The sequence below is a fragment of the Paroedura picta genome, chromosome 13 (genome assembly GCF_049243985.1).
Source record: "Paroedura picta isolate Pp20150507F chromosome 13, Ppicta_v3.0, whole genome shotgun sequence".
NCBI classification, from domain to species: domain Eukaryota; kingdom Metazoa; phylum Chordata; class Lepidosauria; order Squamata; family Gekkonidae; genus Paroedura; species Paroedura picta.
This window is the reverse complement of record NC_135381.1, coordinates 39,298,451-39,321,625: the sequence shown is the minus strand read 5'-3', so window position 1 is coordinate 39,321,625 and position 23,175 is coordinate 39,298,451. Positions and strand designations below refer to the sequence as shown.

At 45.0% G+C, this 23,175-nt stretch overlaps 1 protein-coding gene across 9 annotated transcripts in view; it reads left to right on the top strand.

The window, feature by feature from the left end:
- Positions 1 to 23,175, top strand: part of TENM1 (teneurin transmembrane protein 1) — a 534,679-nt gene that overhangs the window by 352,690 nt on the left and 158,814 nt on the right. For 7 of the 9 annotated variants that reach the window (XM_077309378.1, XM_077309377.1, XM_077309374.1 and 4 more), the window contains 4 exons: positions 993 to 1,187; positions 7,529 to 7,675; positions 18,360 to 18,576; positions 22,371 to 22,490. In XM_077309378.1, the coding sequence (XP_077165493.1) occupies positions 993 to 1,187; positions 7,529 to 7,675; positions 18,360 to 18,576; positions 22,371 to 22,490 (679 nt within the window). The remainder of the gene's footprint in view (positions 1 to 992; positions 1,188 to 7,528; positions 7,676 to 18,359; positions 18,577 to 22,370; positions 22,491 to 23,175) is intronic. The other 2 variants (XM_077309379.1, XM_077309375.1) reach the window with 1 other exon arrangement.

The window sequence follows — 23,175 nt, the reverse complement described above, 5'->3', positions numbered from 1 at the left end:
TATTGTTGGACCTCCAGGTAGGATTGCCAGCTCTGGCCTGGAAAATTCCAGGAAATTTGGGTGCGGAGCCTGGACAGGTTTTGAGGAAGGTAGGGACTTCAATAAGTCACCTTGCAAAGCAGCCGTTTTCTCCAGGAGATTGGCAACCCTCTCTCCAGAGGAACTCAGCAGTGTGTGAGATAGCATGCTGGCCTAGATGGACCACTGGCCAGATCCAGCAGGGCTCTCCTTACATTCCTACACGATGTTGTTCAAAAGACTGCAAGGCTTCATTCCTGTGAAGGAGTATGACTTCTAGGATTCCAGTTCATATGTGCACAGGTTTATTCCAAATAAGATGTATTTAAATCAGTGGGTGGCTGCTGACAAATTCCCTCAGTTTCATGTCTTAGTCTCGTAAGGATGCCTTAATAAAAAATTCAAAACTGCATTGGTGAGAAAAGTTCAGGAAAGTTGCACCAAGATATTTTTTCCCCATCATGACAATGCACCTGCTCATTCTTCAAGGGTAGCAAGAACTGTCCTGTGAGGATTTCACTGGAAACCCTTACCCCATCCACTGTACAGCACTGATCTTGCCCCTTCAGACTTCTGTTTGTTCCCAAAACTCAGAGAACATTTGGAAGGGACATGATTTGCGTTCCACAAGGATGCCAAAACTGCTGATCTGATACAAATCGAAGACTGAAGAATTCTGCATGGAAGGGTTAGAGAGATGCCTTCAGGAGTGTATAGACCCAGAATGATGGATATGTCAAGAAACAACAGCTTCACATTTTGATATTTTGGGTTTGTAAAGGTTTCCATGATTTTGTAGTGATACTTTTTGACTTATCCTCATTCATTTTTCTTAACATTAATCCCCAGTGACCACACTGCACTCTCTTCCAAGAAAGCATGCATCGGATCAAAATGCAATTAGTTTTTTTTTATTTGTTCGTTTTGAAATGAAACTTAAGAGGCTAATTTTGCTTTGTTATCATTTCTTGCAGAACTTTGCACTCTGGAGTGTGGTGGCCACGGTGTTTGTGCAAGGGGCATGTGCCAATGTGAAGAAGGCTGGGTCGGCCCAACGTGTGAGGAGCGCACTTGCAATTCTCACTGTGCTGAACATGGACAGTGCAAAGACGGCAAGTGTGAATGCAGCCCTGGATGGGAAGGGGACCACTGCACCATTGGTAAGATTGGTGTGTACACAATTCTGATACTTTTGGACATAGAAATTATTTTGGAAATCCTTTAGCCAAGTTCAGATCTGGGTTGCTTTGTGAAATCATGAAATGGATCTCAGTTTGAAGCTGGGCTCAGAAAATATAAATGCCGTGGCCAGATTGTAAATTCCTCCCAATAAATTGGATCCCATGACACTCTTCTGCTGCATCCTCCTTCAGAGAGAAACTCTTCCTTCAGTGCAGAATGACCACTACTGATAAAGAAAGGCTTCCTCTGATGGATGAGTTGGTGGAAGGGGCTATAGGGCTTTTCTACATGCTTGTTTTCTCACTTGTGTGTTTGTATTACTTCCAGGGGGGGCTATTCTATGTGTTTTACGCCCTCTAGTGGTCGATTCTCTACTGCATCACTTTTTGTCTGGCATAGAAACCTGATACATTGGACATAAAGTGATGTCATATAGAATCAAGCACTAGATTCAATCACTTTTTACATGCAAAAAACATGTCAATGTTGAATAACATTGGGGAGAGTATCTCACAGTTGAGAGCCCTGTGTTGAGAAACACACCCCTCCCTGATGCCACTTTTGACTGTCGTGGTCTTCTAGTTCCAGCAAGCTGCTGTCTCTTCTCCTCCCAATCTTTATGGCTTATTCTGGCCCCAGTATAAGGCAGGAGTCTAAAAGCACTCCAGAGACCAACAGGTTTTTCAGAGTTTTTGAGAATCAGAGCTCCCTTCAACTGATACAAGTTGGAATGAAGATATCTGTGTCCTTATATCCCAGTCAGAAAGTAGAAGAGGTGTTGCAAAGAAGGAACCCAGGTTGCAAAGGATAAATGCTTAGGGCCCAAGATGCAAAGGAGAAATGCTTAGGGCCCAAGATGCAAAGGAGAAATGCTTAGGGCCCAAGATGCAAAGGAGAAATGCTTAGGGCCCAAAATGCAAAGGAGAGATGCTTAGGGCCCAAAATGCAAAGGAGAGATGCTTAGGGCCCAAGATGCAAAGGAGAGATGCTTAGGGCCCAAAATGCAAAGGAGAGATGCTTAGGGCCCAAGATGCAAAGGAGAGATGCTTAGGGCCCAAGATGCAAAGGAGAGATGCTTAGGGCCCAAAATGCAAAGGAGAAATGCTTAGGGCCCAAGATGCAAAGGAGAAATGCTTAGGGCCCAAAATGCAAAGGAGAGATGCTTAGGGCCCAAGATGCAAAGGAGAGATGCTTAGGGCCCAAAATGCAAAGGAGAGATGCTTAGGGCCCAAAATGCAAAGGAGAAATGCTTAGGGCCCAAGATGCAAAGGAGAGATGCTTAGGGCCCAAGATGCAAAGGAGAGATGCTTAGGGCCCAAGATGCAAAGGAGAGATGCTTAGGGCCCAAGATGCAAAGGAGAGATGCTTAGGGCCCAAGATGCAAAGGAGAGATGCTTAGGGCCCAAGATGCAAAGGAGAGATGCTTAGGGCCCAAGATGCAAAGGAGAGATGCTTAGGGCCCAAGATGCAAAGGAGAAATGCTTAGGGCCCAAGATGCAAAGGAGAGATGCTTAGGGCCCAAGATGCAAAGGAGAGATGCTTAGGACCCAAAATGCAAAGGAGAGATGCTTAGGGCCCAAGATGCAAAGGAGAGATGCTTAGGGCCCAAGATGCAAAGGAGAGATGCTTAGGGCCCAAAATGCAAAGGAGAAATGCTTAGGGCCCAAGATGCAAAGGAGAGATGCTTAGGGCCCAAGATGCAAAGGAGAGATGCTTAGGGCCCAAGATGCAAAGGAGAAATGCTTAGGGCCCAAGATGCAAAGGAGAGATGCTTAGGGCCCAAGATGCAAAGGAGAGATGCTTAGGGCCCAAGATGCAAAGGAGAGATGCTTAGGGCCCAAGATGCAAAGGAGAGATGCTTAGGGCCCAAAATGCAAAGGAGAGATGCTTAGGGCCCAAGATGCAAAGGAGAGATGCTTAGGGCCCAAGATGCAAAGGAGAGATGCTTAGGGCCCAAGATGCAAAGGAGAGATGCTTAGGGCCCAAGATGCAAAGGAGAAATGCTTAGGGCCCAAGATGCAAAGGAGAAATGCTTAGGGCCCAAAATGCAAAGGAGAAATGCTTAGGGCCCAAAATGCAAAGGAGAGATGCTTAGGGCCCAAGATGCAAAGGAGAGATGCTTAGGGCCCAAGATGCAAAGGAGAAATGCTTAGGGCCCAAGATGCAAAGGAGAGATGCTTAGGGCCCAAGATGCAAAGGAGAGATGCTTAGGGCCCAAAATGCAAAGGAGAAATGCTTAGGGCCCAAGATGCAAAGGAGAGATGCTTAGGGCCCAAGATGCAAAGGAGAGATGCTTAGGGCCCAAGATGCAAAGGAGAAATGCTTAGGGCCCAAGATGCAAAGGAGAGATGCTTAGGGCCCAAGATGCAAAGGAGAGATGCTTAGGGCCCAAGATGCAAAGGAGAGATGCTTAGGGCCCAAAATGCAAAGGAGAGATGCTTAGGGCCCAAGATGCAAAGGAGAGATGCTTAGGGCCCAAGATGCAAAGGAGAGATGCTTAGGGCCCAAGATGCAAAGGAGAGATGCTTAGGGCCCAAGATGCAAAGGAGAAATGCTTAGGGCCCAAGATGCAAAGGAGAGATGCTTAGGGCCCAAGATGCAAAGGAGAGATGCTTAGGGCCCAAAATGCAAAGGAGAGATGCTTAGGGCCCAAGATGCAAAGGAGAGATGCTTAGGGCCCAAGATGCAAAGGAGAGATGCTTAGGGCCCAAAATGCAAAGGAGAAATGCTTAGGGCCCAAGATGCAAAGGAGAGATGCTTAGGGCCCAAAATGCAAAGGAGAAATGCTTAGGGCCCAAAATGCAAAGGAGAGATGCTTAGGGCCCAAGATGCAAAGGAGAGATGCTTAGGGCCCAAGATGCAAAGGAGAGATGCTTAGGGCCCAAAATGCAAAGGAGAAATGCTTAGGGCCCAAAATGCAAAGGAGAGATGCTTAGGGCCCAAGATGCAAAGGAGAGATGCTTAGGGCCCAAGATGCAAAGGAGAGATGCTTAGGGCCCAAAATGCAAAGGAGAAATGCTTAGGGCCCAAAATGCAAAGGAGAAATGCTTAGGGCCCAAAATGCAAAGGAGAAATGCTTAGGGCCCAAAAACTGGCATCAATAGTGATGGTGCAAACATACAGTCTAAGCTACTCATTATATGTTTCGAGTGAAAAGACCTACAACTGCAGCATCTCACTGCTGCATGCCTGGGTAATTGGACTGAGGCAATAATATTTCGGTATTTCATGAGAGTGGTATTCCGTGTTAAATGGCAATAAAGCACACCCTGTAACAGTGGCCATTAAAAATAACTGCAAGCATCTGTGTTTGTTTCACACTTTGTTGCCAGGCAAAATACCTTCACCTGGCCATTGAAATAATGAGACGAGATTTGTGTTATCTCTCATCCATATAAGTAGAAATAGCTGCCTTTTAAACTACAGCACCAGCACTTTTATCTTAATCAACAGATGGCAAGTTAAAATGGGGCTGTGTAATTTCATTTTGGTACATAAATTTCAATGGCCCCTATGCTATTTTTTAAGCAGCTCAAAAGGGGGAGGGGTTTTCAGTCCTTTTATGCAGATATATGTCCGTTCATTTTCCATTTTTGTTCCTGTTTATTTTGCCTGCATCTCCCAGTGGCCCGAATATATAAAGCTGATAAGAACAAGATTTTGGACTGCTGAAGGGATGCAATTTAGAAAATGGTGTGACTGCACTCCTGTTCCATTTCCCCCCTGCTATTGCTTTCTTTAATCCAGTGGTCCCCAACCCGCGGGGCGCGGCTCAGTGATGGGCCGCGAAGGCCTTGGCGCCGGGCCGCAGCTCCCTCTTCCCGCCCCCCCCCGAAGCGAGAAGCTTGCCAGGCCGCGAGCAAATTGGCCGCCAAAGCGGCCGATTCGCTTGCGGCCCGGACAGCTTCTTGTTTCGGGGGGGGGGGAGAGAGAAGCTTGCTGAGCCGCAAGCTAATCGGCCGCTTTGGCAGCCGATTTGATGGTGGTCCAGAGGGGCCGGGCGAGGGAGCCACGGTCGCCGGCATGGCGGTGGCACAAACGCGCATGTGCGCGTTTGCCCTGGGGTTGCCGCGGGTGCGCGGGGCCCCGGGCCGCCCTCTCCCGCCACTCCGGAGCAGCGGTCCGCGGCAACCGGAAGGTTGAGGACCACTGCTTTAATCAGTCCCTTGCTAAATCATGTCATTGTTCCCAGGTATGACATGGAAATCTATTCGCTTCTCCCCCTCCCCCTTGCTACACAACTGCAAAATTACTTCACTTCTCTTGGAACAAGTACTGTGGTACCCCTTCCTCAAATCACTCATTGGATTTTCCATCTTGTTCAACATTCTAGAACTGCACATTGGAATGTTGTCATAAAAACAAACAAACAAATAGAAGATTGTGGACTGGGGGGAAATCCTCATGCTTGAGAGCTTGGTGTTACTCAGCACAGAAGAGTGTTGAACTCTGCTTAGGATGGTGCTGTGTCAGTTAAAGACTAAAAAACAGAATGCATTTAAAAAACAAAATGTGATTGCAAAAGTTTTTTTGCATGTCAGTATGTCTGTTGTAAAAGAGCCTCTTGTGGCACAGGGTGGTAAAGCAGCCGACATGCTGTCTGAAGCTCTGACTATGAGGCTGGGAGTTCAATCCCAGCAGCCGGCTCAAGGTTGACTCAGCCTTCCATCCTTCCGAGGTCGGTAAATGAGTACCCAGCTTGCTGGGGGGTAAACGGTAATGACTGGGGAAGGCACTGGCAAACCACTAGAGGGTGTCACCCCAAGGGTCAGACATGACTCGGTGCTTGCACAGGGGATACCTTTTCCTTTATGTCTGTTGTAACACAACTCACTGTTTTAGATTATTGCAGGCACTGTACATGTTCACTTCCACAGCCTCCGATCCTTGCCTTGTGGTCGTCCGGCTGACTCTATCTCTGGATGGCCTTTCTTTAGAGACAGTGGTTTACGTATCTACAGCAGCACCTGATTTGAATAGCCTTGCTAAGAGAAGAGCTGTTCAGAGTGTAATACAAATGCTGGCATTTTTTTTCCAGATGCAGCTGCTGGCTCAGAGCTTATTGCCAATATTTGAGCTCACCAATCAATATAACATAATTAAGAAGCTTCAGAGAGCTGCAGGCGAGCCCAGTTAGAGCACATCTGCTGGCTGGAATGCAAGCTGTGCTAAGAATATAATGGGAGGAGGAAGAATCCAGCCCATTTACGGCACTAGAGACTGCCATTCTGTGCACACTGACTTGGGAGCAAGCCCTGCTCTGTCCAATAGGCCTTGCTTCACACTAAAAATCAACAGGACTAGGCTGTACATCACACAATCAAGCAATCAGCTGCTGTGCAAAAAAATCCAGAGCAAGCCTCCCATAACTGTGATTCTTTAGCCTTGTGTACTAATAGTAGTAGAAGAAGAAGAGCTGGTTCTTATATGCCGCTTTTCCCTACCCAAAGGAGGCTCAAAGCGGCTTACAGTCGCCTTCCCTCCCCTCTCCCCTGTGGGGTGGGTGAGGCTGAGAGAGCCCTGAGATTACTGCCCGGTCAGAACAGTTTTCTCAGTGCTGTGGTGAGCCCAAGGTCACCCAGCTGGCTGCATGTGGGGGAGCGCAGAATCGAACCTGGCATGCCAGATTAGAAGTCCGCACTCCTAACCACTACACCAAACTGGCTCTAGTATCTTCCTTGTCCCAGACAGGTTCTTCAGGCCTTAGGTGCTGAGCAGGGTTGAACCTGGTTAGTATTTGAATGAGAGGCCACCAAGGAAGCCCAGGGTCACAACGCACAGGCAGGCAATGGCAAACCAACTCAGAACATCTCTTGCCTTTTCTTGAAAAGTGACAGCACTTTTCAAAACATTATTATGTTTTATCAGAAGGAAGAAGCGAACTTCACCCTTTAAGCTTTGCATCCTCTCTCTTGTTTCCAGTTGTGCTCTCCTTCATCCACTGCAGAGTACTTCCTCTTGGCACTAGAATCATAGGAAGGAACCTCCAGGGCCATCTAGTCCAACCCGCTGCAGAATGCAGGAAATTCACAACTACCTGCCTTCCCACAGTGACTCCAGACCCATGCCTTCCCCTCACTAGTCAATTTTCAGCTCTTTTGAACGCATTGGTCTTGCATGAGCAGAAGCGACTGGCACCAAAGGAACATGCTCTGGCAGCAGAGGGATAGATAACTTTGTAATGGATGAAGAGGAACACAAACAGAAACAAGATAGAAGATCCACGTCCAAATGTTATGGGCTCGTACCGTGCTGTAACATTTGCCAGAAGTAAGAACAAAACTGCTGCATCAACATTCATTCATCCATTCTCTCTCTCTCTCCATAGATGGCTGCCCAGGTCTGTGTTATGGAAACGGAAGATGTACCCTAGACCAGAATGGTTGGCACTGTGTCTGCCAGGTGGGCTGGAGTGGAATGGGATGTAACGTTGTCATGGAAATGATGTGTGGAGATAATGTGGACAACGATGGAGGTATGGTTACTGGTTATGCCTCTAGAAGGTTGTGAAAGCAGGTCCTGTGTGTTACCGTGCAGTAGTACGTCTTTATTCATGGCCATTTCCTCTCCTGGAGCATCTGTAGTATGTGGCTCTTGATCACTGTGGTTCTCCTGCAAGTTTTGTGTGTGCAGTGCCTACACTAGGCTTGTGCGCTTCAGTGTGTTTCTGCCACTTTGGCGGCCATTCAAGGCTGAGGCGGCCAGCGCCGCGGTGCAAGGGAGAGGGGCGGTGCTGGCACTGGTGGGCCAGTTGGCACTAGCATGCATGCATGCATGCATGCATGCATGCAGGCGGCGGCTTGCATGTCGCCACCAATGCCACCCCTCCTCCCATGCCAATGCGCTGGCCGCCTTGAGTTTGAATGGCCGCCAAAGTGGCTGAAGTGCGGCAAAGTGCCCAAGTCTAGTCTACACATCAGCCGTCATCCTACTACTGGACCAATACTACTAACTGTATACAAAAGCATACTACTAACTGTATACAACTAATTGCTTTGGGCTGATCCTGCGTTGAGCGGGGGGGTTGGACTAGATGGCCTGTATGGCCCCTTCCAACTCTATGATTCTGTGATTCTGTGAATTGCTAAGTACACACCTCTTGCATTAGGCCACTTTTGCAGAATGGTGATTTAGTGGGGATTCCTGTGGTTGCTCCTTGCTGCCTCTGTTGCACCACCTCTCTGCTCTTCATCTTTGACAACCCATGTATGTATAGACATTGTGTCACCCTAAAAAAACAATCAAAGTAAGGAAAATGTTCCCAAGCCTCTGTAGGGCAAACCGTGTTCCAACATTAAATATTCCTATTTATTAAAATTAAAAACCTAAGTCTTGAAATGTAGCCTCATTAAAATCCAAATATACATTCATGCTAATGCCACCCCTGCCCAGATGCATTTCGGCATCCCTGTCTTTATCAGTGGCCAGGCATAAATAAATAAAGCAGCATACATAAAATACGGGAACAGAAATGTTAAATATACATTTCGCTCCTTTACATACAGTGATTGAATATGTTAACTACATTGGACACTAAGGACCCTAATCGATTCTATGGACCAGAAGGCCAGATAAAATTCCTTGAGGCCTCTTATGCTTCTAAATAGGCTCTGGTCCAGGTGAGCACTTCCAGTGGCCAATGAGTGTCCTATAACAGCCTGCCTTTCTCCAAAGTTTGTATAGACATTGTTACATGGCACAGCTTCTGGCTAAACTGTCTCTCCAGCAGAAACCATGTAACAGATGCGCGGCCACAGAGCGCTCAGTTGAGCTTGTGGAGTGCATCTGTGTCGTGCTGGCAGGGTTTTGCCGGTCGCATAATATTGGCATCTTCAGTCGATGCCCTTGGTGGCACGCATCTCGCAGTTTTCAGGGGGATTGCCACATTATTTCCTTCTCTCTCATCTTTCCTCATCTGCCCCCCCCCCAAAAAAAATTGTTCCGGCAGCATTGCTGCCACATGTTCTCTCCTAGGGCAGAAGATGACCCTTCAGGTCAACTGAACAAATTGTTCCTCCCTCCATCTACCCAGCTGTTGTGCACAAAGAGGAAGCATATTTTTTTTCTTTCTCCTGTAGAACTGCCAAAAGCCTGTGTTGAATTCTGTTTCTGACTGGGGCCTTGGGCTGCCTGAGCAGACTGCATGTCGTTTGTGTGAGCCCTGTGTCGCCGCTAACCTTTTTTTTTTTCCCGTACAGCACATTCTGGCTCAAAAATAAATGTACACTGGATGTGTCCAAGCCCCCAAGCAGAAGTTCACTCTGTGTATTCCAGAAATTCTTAACAACACGAGTGACTTTTAGAGAAGGCTAAGACACATCGCACAAGTTGTTCTGGACCCAATACTGCCGCTGAAATGGGCAGAGCCACAGATCCCTCCCCACAGTAGCCTCCCTTTAATTTCCCCATCTTAGAGATGCAACTGTTTTTGCAGACATTTCAAGAGATGCTGCTATACACAATGTACAGCTTGTAGGACAAAGACAACACAAAGCAGCAACAGCCACAAATAAGGTCTGGAAGCAGTGGAGAAAGATCAGTGGGCAAGACCAGCAGTACAAAGAAACGAGTTTTCTGCATTTCCATGTGGTTGCTCAGAGAGTTATTGAGTAGGCCATGACCACAATTCCCTCCAGCACATAACTGAAAATAGAAGACCTTTGAGGCAATGTGATATTATAAAGTAGCAAGAAAGATATTAACTAATACTGACTTTTGTTTGATACACATAGGATAGCCATTGAAGAAGACTTTTGATTTTTCAAACATAATGAGTTATACCGGATCTCTTTCTGGCATACTGTGAAATTGAATAAAGCAGCCAGCTTGTTTTGCTTCATTTCTGCCTAGACTGATGCATAGACAGAGCCATCAACTCAACTACATGCAGTAAAATTTCAAAGCCACATAACAGGCTAATTGCAGGAGGTGTAATTAATAGAAAGACTTAACCAGCTGCTTCCTGGTTAAAGCTAGGGGCATTTCCTCACCCGTTAAATATAGTGAAATGCTTACCTTAAGTGGTCGTTATATTCTGGCCCTTCCATATATTGTCTCCGATATCTGGGTAGTAACCCGGCTACATCCTCCATTTTAAAGCGCTAGTTGGGGAAATCGTATAAAGTGGATTCCCCAATCCATTTAGTGCTTAGCTAAGGGAGAGCAACCAGCAGGCAACCAGCAGAGGGAAGGTATGGCAGCTCAAACGTGCTAAAGGCACCAGCCTCGTCCTGTCCCTGCACCCGCTTCCCTCTCCCTTGTTCCCGGGGATGGGAATTTCTTTTTTTAAAGTCTAACTTCCTGGAGCAATGAGTAAGTGGACAAGTGTGCAGGCTAAGCCAAAAAAAAAATTCTAACAAAGTTGTAATCATGCCTCTCTAAAGTTCCCTCCCCCCTCAAAATCAGGAACAAGGTTAATTTTTTTAAGTATCAATATTCATGATTCCATAAGGGGTGTTGTTATAAAAGCACTATGCATCTATGATAGGCATTTAAATGGAGAACTATGAATTTAAAAAAAATTAGCGGGCATTGCGGGACCTTTAAAACAAGGAGAAAGGGGATTGGCTGCCTGGCTTGATTGACAGGCAGAAGAGAGTTGCACATAAAGAGCATTGTTGTCTTCCGCCATTTCCTGCAGCACTTGTAGAGGGTGAGAAATGCAAAAAGGTGGCAGACAAGAGCAAGACAGCAAAAAGGTGAGGAGGGGCCAGGAGGCGCGATAATGTTTAGTGCCACGCCATTCAGCTGGTGTAACGCTGTTTTTGCCGATGTGTGGAAATGCCCTAACAGATGTATAGCCGCATCCCTCCTGAGTGATCCAAACGTATACCTAAACCAACTGCAAAAGCCAACTGCTGTTCTGAAGGAAGAGTTTTATATCAGTCACTTCTTATTTCAGAGAAGAAGCAAACCATGCTGCCAAAATGAGAATAAAAGAGGAAGGAGACATATTAACCTGAGAGCCAGTTTGGTGTAGTGGTTAGGAGTGCGGACTTCTAATCTGGCATGCCAGGTTCGATTCTGCACTCCCCCACATGTAGCCAGCTGGGTGACCTTGGGCTCGCCACGGCACTGATAAAACTGTTCTGATCGGGCAGTGATATCAGCGCTCTCTCAGCCTCACCCACCTCACAGGGTGTCTGTTGTGGGGAGAGGAATGGGAAGGTGACTGTAAGCCGCTTTGAGGCTCCTTCGGGTAGGGAAAAGCGGCATATAAGAACTAACTCTTCTTCTTCTTCTTCTATTAACTTCTGAAATGTGAAACTATTTAAAACACTTGGAATGGCTTTTTTAAATATTAGGTATATATTCAAAGGCCGAACTCCACAAGAATACAGCTTTGGAAGCTCTAAAGAGGAGCTGAAAATCTGTAGGTGCGTGGGCCGTTAAACCCCTTGTCTGCTGATCTCCCTGAGCAGAAGTGGAAAACCAGCTAAGGAGGTGTGATTTGGAGCAAGCGGAGGGGAAGGGGTTAAAACCATTCCTCCTCCCCCCCCCCCCCCCCCCGTTCCCTGGCCACTCTTTGGGTTACCACCATTGCCTCCCTGGCTGCTTTTCATTCTTTAAAAAGGAAACATGGGCCGAAAGCTGCAGCGGTTGTGTGTTGTATCCACTTTCGCCTAAATAAAACCAGGTAGCTCTTTTAATGTATTGACTTCTTGCTGCTCTTGCCAAATAGCTGCATGTCATTCCTCGAATACTTGGAGTGTGTTTTTAGATTTCTGCATACAAATAAGCCCAGGAAACTCATTAGTAGCATAGCTGCTCCCTTTCCCCTTCCATTAGTCTTTGATGGCGTTCTTTGGGATGCCCAGCCAATATAATTGGGCCTTGCAAAGCGTGTTGTGAGAAAAACCAGAAAAGGAATTATTTAGAAAGCTGCTGTTTCGAAAAAGTGGCAGGAAAAGAAAATGAGTGCCAACGCCAGCGATTGTGTTGTTGTTGCTATCATGTTAAACCAGTGGTTCCCCATCTTCCTTATGCCATGACCCTTTAATACAGTTCCTCATGTTGTGGTGACTCCCAAACCTAAATGATGCAAGGGTTCTTTCACAGAAATTAAACTGAAACTGACCAGTGGCGTGAAGATCCATTGTTCATGATTGGATATATATATATATTTTGGGGGGTTTCTCAGTTCAGTTCTGCCTCTTGTCCCACCATGCCGATCTCGCTCTTTTCCACTGCTCCAGACAGACGAACGCTCGATCTCAATCTGCTCCGCAAGGCTGTTGTGTAGCCCAAGGTCACCCAGCTGGCTGCATGTGGGGGAGTGCAGAATCACGCCTGGCATGCCACACTCCTAACCACTACACCAAACTGGCTCTCTTGTTACATTTACCAACTCCTGCCTCCTTGCTTTTTGTGTGCCCTTAATCTGTAGTAGCCAAAACATAAGAGGGATCATGGAAATGTTTTACCAGACAACTCTATATTTTAGCCAATGCAAGTAATAATTTTTAAAAAACCTTTTCTTTGGGGCTTTATTTGCCATACAACAACAATGTTGAAGGAGGTAATTCTGTGATTGTAATCATGTTGTATCTCAAGAACTAAAACAATCCTATGTTGCTACCTTTTTATGCTTTAACAACTTTTATAAGAAACAGCAAAATTGTTCAGTTTTTCATCCTGCATTCTTGCTTTTACTAGCATGTTTCAAATGACAGTTATACTAATGCCTATAAAAAAAGATTAAGGAATCTTATTCCCCTATCCAACTTCTTTGTGCATTTATTAACAAGACTTCAGAAATGCTGAATCTTAGGGGGGATTGCCCAGTTGATTTCCCTTGCGTTACATAACTGGAATACTGGTAGCTCCATAGGGGTGAGATGTTTTCAGTCCGTACTTGTATTGTGGGTTTTTTTTAAACAAAATCTCAAAACTAATTTTAATGGCATGCACAAATGTTGCAAGGCATTCTCAGTTTGTAACACTTTTATTTATTTAATTGATTTATTTAGGTTTCTATACCATCCTCCCTTGTGGCTCAGTGTGGTTTACAGAGAGCATGAATTATGTAACAAAGGACAGGATAAACTGCATCATCAGTAATGGAACATCATATGATTCTATGATTCTATTCTATGATTCAAATCAAATTTATTTGATACAGCACTGTGGCCAGATAATATTCTATGATTCTATAAACAATAATTATAATAAAACATACGCAACAGTAAAATGTTTGTTTACAGTAATATTAGCACCACAGCCCTGTAGAGTGAGCCTGTCTGAATGGGAGGGATTTCTGGGAGCTCAGTAGATATTGTCACTGACCTCAACCAAATGCCTGGCAGAAGAGTTCTGTTTTCCAGCCCCTGCAAAACTGTGGTGGATCTGACAGGGCCCGGATCTTTTCCAGGAGCTTCAGTGAGCTATCTGGCTTGTATCTTCAGGACCCAATTCTACCATTCAGAACACATGGGACCCTTCCCTGAGTTAGCTGGCACATTGGGTTACCTTATCCAACCCCCTGAGACACAATGGGGGGGGGGGTAGTCTGTTGAGCAAGTTGCATGGAGGGACTTATATCTATTTTTTGCCATCAGAAAGAGATTATTTATACTGTGATTTTTAGGGGCTTTTATTGTGGGGGTTTATTATGTTATCTGCCATGAGCCATTGTATGGGAGTGATGGGTTACATCAAATGATAAATTAAATAAATTAAATAAACTAATACTAGGTTAACTCCCACACCCACTTTCAAGGGATTATGTATTCATTTAAGTACTCTTATCCTGCTTTTCTCCCCAAAGGGATTCAAAGCAATGTACCATGACAGGGGGAAAGGTATGCAAAATAAATAAGCCTATGAGGTAAACAACAAACAATATTTCAGTCTTGGCCTATTCCTGGATACAGTAGTTGGCTTTTTGAAGGCACAGGATATAAGCCATAGGCCATGAACCTATTCATTCTTAGACCTTAACCAGAAAGCATGCACAGACAGCCTATGTACATGCAGATGGAAAACATAGCTGAAATAATGTATGGCTGGCAACATATTTCCCTTCACTTGGAATTTGTGGAAGAGTTCTATTGCCTCCTTCAAGGGCAGAGTCTGCACTTACTTTGTTTATTCCATTGTCAATCCTGTTGAATTCAGATCGATTTGAACTCGGGTCGTCCTCTTCCCCCTCCCATTGAAACAGTAAAGTGTTCTGCACATGATTAGGGTAGTTCAGAAGGGGCGGGGAGCCAAGCCTCTTTCTTTCTTTTCTTGAAGGGGGGGAGAAGCCAAGCAGGGAGCCTCTTTCTTTTCTTGGGGGGGGGGGAAGGATCAAAGAAGGCAGAGGAAGGAGAAAAAAATCCAAGATCAACAGAAGTTGAGAGAAATTAGGGGCTTCTCCTTTAAGGCAAGCTTGTCACATGATCAGCTTTGGCCAATCAGGGGTTTTCTACCACGGAGCAAAGCCCAGATTCAAAACAGCATACTTTCTCAATTTGATTTTTTAAAATATTGAGCATTAAGAGCACTCTAAGATATTGCACAATAAAGGTAGGGTCACTCCGGATCAATCCTTCTTGCTGCAGAAGGAAAATTTAAATTGGCCAAAATCAAAACAGAAATCGCATTCTGTGTAGACGGCAGGGACTGAATCGACCTGGAATTGGAATAAAAGCTCCGTGCAGTTTACACCTAGAATTCAGATTTGCTGTTATGCTAAAAGTGCTCAAATGCAGAACCAAAAGCCTGCCAAGAATGGAAGGTGGCCTTCCAAAGCAGTCTTCTTCCAACGGTTCACCTTTTTATCCTCTCTTCTTCCCCATCTGCTTCTATCTTTCCCTTTTGGATCTTCCATTTCAGGTTCTTCGTCCTCTGTAAACTCTCCCCCACCAACTTCACTTTCTTTCATTGCCCTGTTTCACAACTTAACTCGTGCTTTCAACCAAATTCTTTTCACCATTTTATTTCCATTGTACCTTCTGGTCTCCCATTACTTGTTGACAGTTTGTGTCTCATTTTCTGACTTCTGAGATGTGTCCATCTGTCTTGGTTAGCTTTTACTTTTCCTGGTCTCCAGTCTTAATACTCTTTTCCCCACCTGCTTCTCTTCTATTCACCGTGTCGAAGCTACTTTAATTCATATTGACTTGGGTTATTCTTTTTAGCTATTTCAATCATGTTTTTGTCCTGCTCTACCAATACAACCCCATTTAAAATGCATAAAAACCTTTGGTCCAGGTTCTTGACCTTTACCAGCTTTTGATTGGGTTGACATGTTATGAATCCCTGTCTGTTTTTGGGGCTGTCATGGTAACACCCCATCTTCAAAGCCTCTTCTGATAGTTTCTCTCTTTCAATACATCTTGAACAGGTTTTCAGCATGCTTTCTCCTCTCCTCTGCTGCATAACTCATCTTCTTGGAAATCTCATTAATTCTTCTATTCTCTTTATTTTGTGGGTTTTCTTATCTCCCTCTCCTCCTTGTCTCCCAGTCCCTCAACTGTTCTCTCTAATGATTTATCATCTTACTGCCATTTTTCTTCACATTAACTTCAGACTGCCTAGATTACTACACTGAGGAGAGGATTTTGAATAAATAAAACTATAGAATAAGCAGAAACCAGGACTTTTATCTTTCTACCTAACACCTTATTGCCAACTCCTCTTTCTTTTCCATAAAATAATTTTATCTTTTATTGTTCTCACCTGGCTCAAAGTCTCAGCATTATTTTTTTATTCCTCTGCCTCATTCTATATCTACATTGATTCTCTGTCTAAGCCTTGTCTAATCTCCCTCTCAGATATCACAAAATCCATCCTCTTGTTCTCACTGACTCAGAACTTTTTTTTCAGGTTATAATTTTTTCATGTATAGATTGGTGTAGTATATTATTTACTGGTCTCCCTGTCTCTCAGGCTTTAAACCTCGTAAAAAAGGTAAAGGTAACGGTATCCCCTGTGCAAGCACCGAGTCATGACTGACCCTTGGGGTGACGCCCTCCAGCGTTTTCATGGCAGACTCAATACGGGGTGGTTTGCCATTCCCTTCCCCAGTCATTACCGTTTACCCCCCAGCAAGCAAGCTGGGTACTCATTTTACCGACCTCGGAAGGATGGAAGGCTGAGTCAACCTTGAGCCGGCTGCTGGGATTGAACTCCCAGCCTAATGGGCAAAGCTTTCAGGCGGCTGCCTTACCACTCTGCGCCACAAGAGTCTCTTTTAAACCTTGTACTCTCGCCTTAATTCTCCCCCCTACCTTACTGGCCTTGTAAACACCTCTTCCCTAGCTTAATCTGTCACATGGCTCTACCTTCTATTTTTCATTGAATATAAGAGACTTGCTTTCAGAAGTATCAATAGCCTTGCCTCTCTTTATTTACCTTCCTGAAAATTAATTTTCTCTACCTGTTCACGTGCTATTTCTTTGTTTAAAAAAACCTTATTTACTGCTTGGAAATCCTATCTTTGAAATATGCACCCGACTTCCTCTGTTTAAAGAGTAGTCTTTCTAGACTGTCTTTTCTCTGCTACTTTGTCATCTTGATTCATCTTTTGTTTTCTCGTTTGCTTGTTTGTTTCTGTTTCCATCTTGGTGTTAGACAAGCTTCTCTGCCCTGTCTTCCCCCCCCCCCCAATTTCATGTCTTTTTAAAAGATCATACACTTTTGGGCAGAGGTCTCATTGATTTTTAAATGTTGTACAGCGCCCTGTCCGCATGAGGCACTTTTAAAAATATTGAATGATGACGCTGTTGTGTGCAGATACTCTTCCTAAATCTGATTTGTAGGCAAGGCATCCCTTGAAGAACTTGAAAATACAGTAATTGTGGAGGTAGGTTCAGATACTTTGCCCTACTTTCATGCATTGCTTGCACCTCTTGCGGTAGTCATGGTGAGGAATGTGCTGGGTGGTTAAAAGGAGGCAGGTGAAACAGGGCATGCAGGCTTCATTTATTAACACTTTTAGGCTGTTTTTTCTCACCAGAGGGCTTGCAGAAAAGGAGGGGGGATCCAAAATACAGAAACAGATCAACTAACAATAAAACAAATCTGGACAGGTCTCCAGCTGTGCACGAGAGAGAAGGGAGAGGGGTGCCCTGGCCCCATTTTGCACACATAGGATAATGCACTTTCAATGTGCTTTGGCAGCTGGATTTTCCTGTGCGGAACACGAAAATCTACTTCTAAAGTGCATTGAAAGTGCATTATCTATTGTGTGCAGAATAGGCCCTGGTGTATGGGCCAATGGGAGGCTGTCGATGGCTGCATGAGGGGAAGGAGGAACACTAAAGCTAGTTGCATGTAGATAAGAAAGATAATTGATATGGCTTGGAGCAGGGGTAGTCAACCTGTGGTCCTCCAGATGTTCATAGACTACAATTCCCACAAGCCCTTGTCAGCAAATGCTGGCAGAGCGTCGTGGGAATTGTAGTCCGTGAACATCTGTAGTCCATGAACATCTGGAGGACCACAGGTTGACTACCCCTGGCTTAGCGGACAGGATGATAAAATGAGTGAGATGGCAGGGCAGACAGGGCCGGTATTCCAGGAGCCAGAATGGTATCATGGTTTAGAGCAGCAGACTCTCATCTGGAAAACCAGATGAAGCCAGCTGGGTGACCTTGGGCCAGTTGCAGCTCTTTTGGAGTTCTCTCAGGCACACCTACCTCATCAGGTGTCTGTTGTGGGGAAAGGAAGGGAAGGTGCTTATAAGCAGCTTTGAAACTCGTTAATAGAGAAAAGTAGGATATAAAAAAATGACTCTTCTTTTGGAATGGGACAGAGAGGAATAGGACATGGCTGTGTGCTTCTTCTCAGATGCCCCAAAATCAAGGGTTATCCTGTTTGCCAGGGTGTTCATTCATATAATTCATTTTTGTTTTTAACTTCCCTGGTGAAAGGCCGAAGTAAATATACGATGATGGGTGGGTGGATGGGTGGGTGGATGGATGGATCGAAGGAAGGAAGGAAGGAAGGAAGGAAGGAAGGAAGGAAGGAAGGAAGGAAGGAAGGAAGGAAGGAAGGAAGGAAGGAAGGAAGGAAGGAAGGAAGGAAGGAAGGAAGGACATGTGTTTGTCTGTATATATTTATGTCCATAGGAACCACTGGATTAGCTACCTAGTTTGTTGTACTTACCAACCCTTTGGCTCCTAACACAAACTGGTCATTCATATTTTACCTGCTTCTTTTCTTTTTTCTAGATGGTTTGACAGACTGTGTCGATCCTGATTGCTGTCAGCAAAACAATTGCTTTGCAAGCCCACTCTGCCAAGGTTCCCCTGATCCCCTTGACCTCATCCAGCAAACCCAGCCTCCCTTCTCACAGCATCCACCAAGGCTCTTTTACGATAGAATCAAATTTCTTATTGGCAAGGAAAGCACTCATGTAATCCGGGGGGATGTCTCATTTGACAGCAGGTAAGCACATCATTACGAAGAAGTGTTTTCTGAACAGAGAATATCCTGCTGTTACAGTGTGGGGGCGAGGGAGAAACATTCATGTTCCAGTTGTCTGGAGCATTCTTTTTGACTTCCTGCCATTACGGACAAACACAGGGGGGAAGGAGATGTATTTTGGATCTCTGAGCCCAGTTCTGATTGGATAATTTTTAAGGTGAGGTACTTGAGCATATGTTGCAGGGACATCTTATTGCATGATGCAATCTAGATCTCTTTTCAGTTCGGTCTTGGGGCTTTGATTCCCATCAGAGGGCTTGCATTGGGAGATGGAGAGGGGCAGTGTCAAGTTCTTCTTCCTAGAATCATCAAATTATGGAGTAGGAAGGGTCCTCCAGGGTCATCTAGTCCAATCCCCCTGCAGAATGCAGGAAATTCCTCATGGATCCCTTAGCAGAATCTATACCAGGGTGGGTAAACTGTGACACATGCTAGCAGGGGCTCATGGGAATTGTAGTCCATGAGCATCTGGAGAGCCACAGTTTGGCAACCCATGTTACTCCGGAAGATAGAGGCAGAGTTCGACGAGATCTGAACACAATGGAAAAATGGGCAAATGAGAACAAGATGCAATTTAATAAAGATAAGTGTAAAGTGCTGCATCTGGGTCAGAAAAATGAAAAGCATGTCTACTGGATGGGGGATACACTTCTAGGTAACACTGTGTGTGAACGAGACCTTGGGGTACTTGTGGATTGTAAACTAAACATGAGCAGGCAGTGTGATGCAGCGGTAAAAAAGGTGAATGCCATTTTGGGCTGTATCAACAGGGGCATCACATCAAAATCACAAGATGTCATAGTCCCATTGTATACGGCACTGGTCAGACCACACCTGGAGTACTGTGTGCAGTTCTGGAGGCCTCACTTCAAGAAGGATGTAGATAAAATTGAAAGGGTACAGAGGAGGGTGACGAAGATGATCTGGGGCCAAGGGACCATGCCCTATGAAGATAGGTTGAAGGACTTGGGAATGTTCAGCCTGGAGAAAAGGAGGTTGAGAGGGAACATGATAGCCCTCTTTAAGTATTTGAAAGGTTGTCACTTGGAGGAGGGCAGGATGCTGTTTCTGTTGGCTGCAGAGGAGAGGACACGCAGTAATGGGTTTAAACTACAATAGGCTAGATATCAGGAAAACAAATTTCACAGTCAGAGTAGTTCAGCAGTGGAAGAGGCTGCCTTAGGAGGTGGTGAGCTCCCCCTCACTGGCCATCTTCAAGCAAAGGTTGGATGCACACTCTTCTTGGATGCTTTAGGATGCTTATGGCTGATCCTGTGTTGAGCAGGGGGTTGGACTAGATGGCCTGAATGGCCCCTTCCAACTCTATGATTCTGTGTTTGATACCATTTACCATGGTATTCACCTGGATTGCTTATAACAATTCAAGGCACTGCTTTGAGGGGGGGACTGCTTTGTGGTAGTTATGTCCTTGCCCTAGAAGCAGGTACTGATAGGCAGTCCTATGGAACTAGTGCTACTTCCTACTGGATTTCTGAGAGTCCAAGATATTCAGTTTCCCTTATGCTATTTAGCATCTAGCCAAAGTTGTTGTGAGGTATTATTTCAGGATCTAGAGGAATGCACCTTAGCACATCCCTGTATAACCCAGGCTAGCCCAATCTCATCCAATTATGGAAGCTAAGCAAGAATGGCCCTGACTAGTATTTGGGTGGGAGACCTTCAAAAAAATACCAAAATGTGGCGAGAAGGCAGTGGCAAGCCACCTCCAGCCTTGAGAACCCTACAGAGTTGATTTGACTGCATTTTGCACTTCTACCATGCACCTTGGCAGGGCACCTGGGCTTAGCATTCATCTACCTAGTATATGTTTACTGTGTGTCTGTATAGATAGTGCTATAACATATGCCTGTTACAGACTTCGAGGCTCGTGGTGACATCTGAATGCGGCATACGATGCAGTTCCCTATTCAGCCAAGTGCGCCTAGAAGAAGGCTGGGCAAACCTCTTAAGCTCTTCAGTTTATCAGAACATAAGGGTCTTTGTGGAAATGACGGATGAGTCTGTGAGCCTGTGATGCTTGTTTTGTCCTAGAAGGACAAATGATTGTGGAAGAGCAAATTTTTGCTCTGAAGACAAGGTTTCATAGATTTTTCCCCTGAAAAGGGAAGTATATTTGAAATATAGAGGTCCATAGGGTTTTTCTTTTTTTTTAATACAACGGGCCTACCTGAAACAGCTGTAATTTATGTATTCGTGATGGCAGCCACAGATCATCCAGAATGCCAAACAGTTTCTCGTGGGTCTGGGTCTGGGTCTGTAAATTAAATCCTGCTGCCATAAATTGGATCAGTGGGTCTTAGGTATAAGCTGCACGTTGTATGGGATCCATGAATGGATCTCCCAAAGCTGTCTTTTTGTTTTTCATAACTGGGACGACTTGGCAGGGGAAGAGATGCTGTTTATCTGTTTTCCTTCTTTTTTGTCATTTTGTAATCATATTGCATGCTGCTCAAAATTAGGGCCATTCTGTACCTGATAAAAAAGTGAAATGCTCACCTTATGCAGACCCCAAACTATGTAGCGCTAACCAGAGGAGAGCAACCAGCAAGCCACATGCCAAAGAAATGCGCAGAGCCGAAGTAGTTCTATCTCTGCCTCCAGCTCGCCCTTGCACCTGCCTCCCTCTCCCTTATCCGGGGGACGTTTTTTTTTTTTAGAAGCAGACTTCCTGGAGCAACAAATAGGTGTTCATTGATACAGGCAAAAGGGGGGAAAATCCTTCCCCAGTTAAAACACAAAGCATGCCCCTCTAAAGTCCCCCCCAAAAAAATCGGGAGTGAGATTAATTTTTAAAAGCTTCAAGGCTCATGATTGCAAAAGGGGTGGCATTAAAAAAATGCACTATGCATCTATGATTAGGCTCTCAATGGAGAAGTTTTACTTTAAAAGAATTAACTGACATCATGGGCCCTTTAAAACATGGAGAAACATGATTGGCTGCCTGGCTCGATTGACAGGCAGAGATGAGTCATTTGTAAAGCATGTTGCACTCTCCTACCATTTCAAGCAGGCGTGCAGAATGCTAAGAATCGCGAGAAGGTTGCAGAGAGCCAGGAGGTGAGGAATGGCCGGAGGCACATTATTTTTTAGCTTTACATCATTGCGCTGGCATAATGCTATTATTTTCAATGTGTGGAATTGCTCTTGGAGTTACCAGGAAGTACCTGGCAACCAACAGGTGGGGCTATGGAGAGCAAGTCTATGGTAAAACAGTAGAGTTTCTGGCAGTTCCTAAGGAGCTCGTCTCATTCCTTGTAGAGTGTGGTCCTTTCAGACAGGTTGCCTCCAACTTCCTCCTTGATCAGTGCTGGAGCCTCTCTGACTCCTTCATGTGTTTCCTGTTCCAGGTAAAGTAGAGGGTGCAGAGGGCCTCTTACCAATGTAGGACCTGTCCATGGCAGCAGCATTAGGACTGCTGAGAGGCCAAGTGAGCGCCGTCAAAAGCTAGCCTTGTAGAAATTGCGGGTTTATTCCCTGTTAGATCTGTCATGACTGTTGTTGACACTATGCTGGTTAATATAGTTACCAAACTTGCCTTAATATGTTATGTCTGTTAGAACTGTTACTAAAACTGTTGACAATCAGCAAATTTACCTGTATTCTGTAACCCATCTAACGTTCTCTGTAAACCACCCTGAGCCATAGGGGAGGGCGGTAATAAATATAAATAAATAAATACATGGCATCGTCACATGGGATGAAGACATCTTTATTCATACTTTATCCCACTGCAGACGTGCCTGTGTCATCCGAGGACAAGTGGTGGCAGTAGATGGAACCCCTCTCGTTGGAGTGAATGTCAGTTTCCAGCACCACGGTGATTATGGATACACCATCAGCCGGCAAGATGGAAGGTGAGAGTTAATGTATCCCATATCTTCTGGTCATTAAGGAAACACATAGTTTCAAAACCTACAGAAGTTTGAGGTGCTGACGTTGAAAATCCCAAAGCAACAATAGAGTAGTATCTTAGTAGGGCCAACTAAACATCTCTCTTCCTGTTTGTCCTTCTACATCTCCTTAACATTCACTCTGAGGAAGAATTAAAAAGGAAGTCTACTCAGTACTTATAAAGGTCTTACTTTTGTCTGTGGATATTGTTAGTTAATTCATTTGCTGGGGGGAGGGGAATCAAACTGTCAACCAAGTTAATTAAATTTTAGCCGCTGACATTTGCCTGTGAATTTTCCTTAGTGAAAGCTCCATTTAAAGATTGAACACTTACTTGTTGAACTATCTGGAATATATATGTATACAAACACACATTTTCTAATATAGTGATGGTCTGTCGCAGGGAATATCCCACTCCTCACCAGTGAGCATGGCTAATAGAGAAGGCAGTATTGTTATTGGTGAACATCAGAAATGGATATGATTTATTGACTTCATTTATGCCCCAAGCCTTTCTCCCCATTGGGGACCCAAAATGGCCTACATCAGGGGTAGTCAACCTGTGGTCCTCCAGATGTTCATGGATTACAATTCCCATGAGCCCCTTCCAGCAAACGCTGGCAGGGGCTCATGGGAATTGTAGTCCAC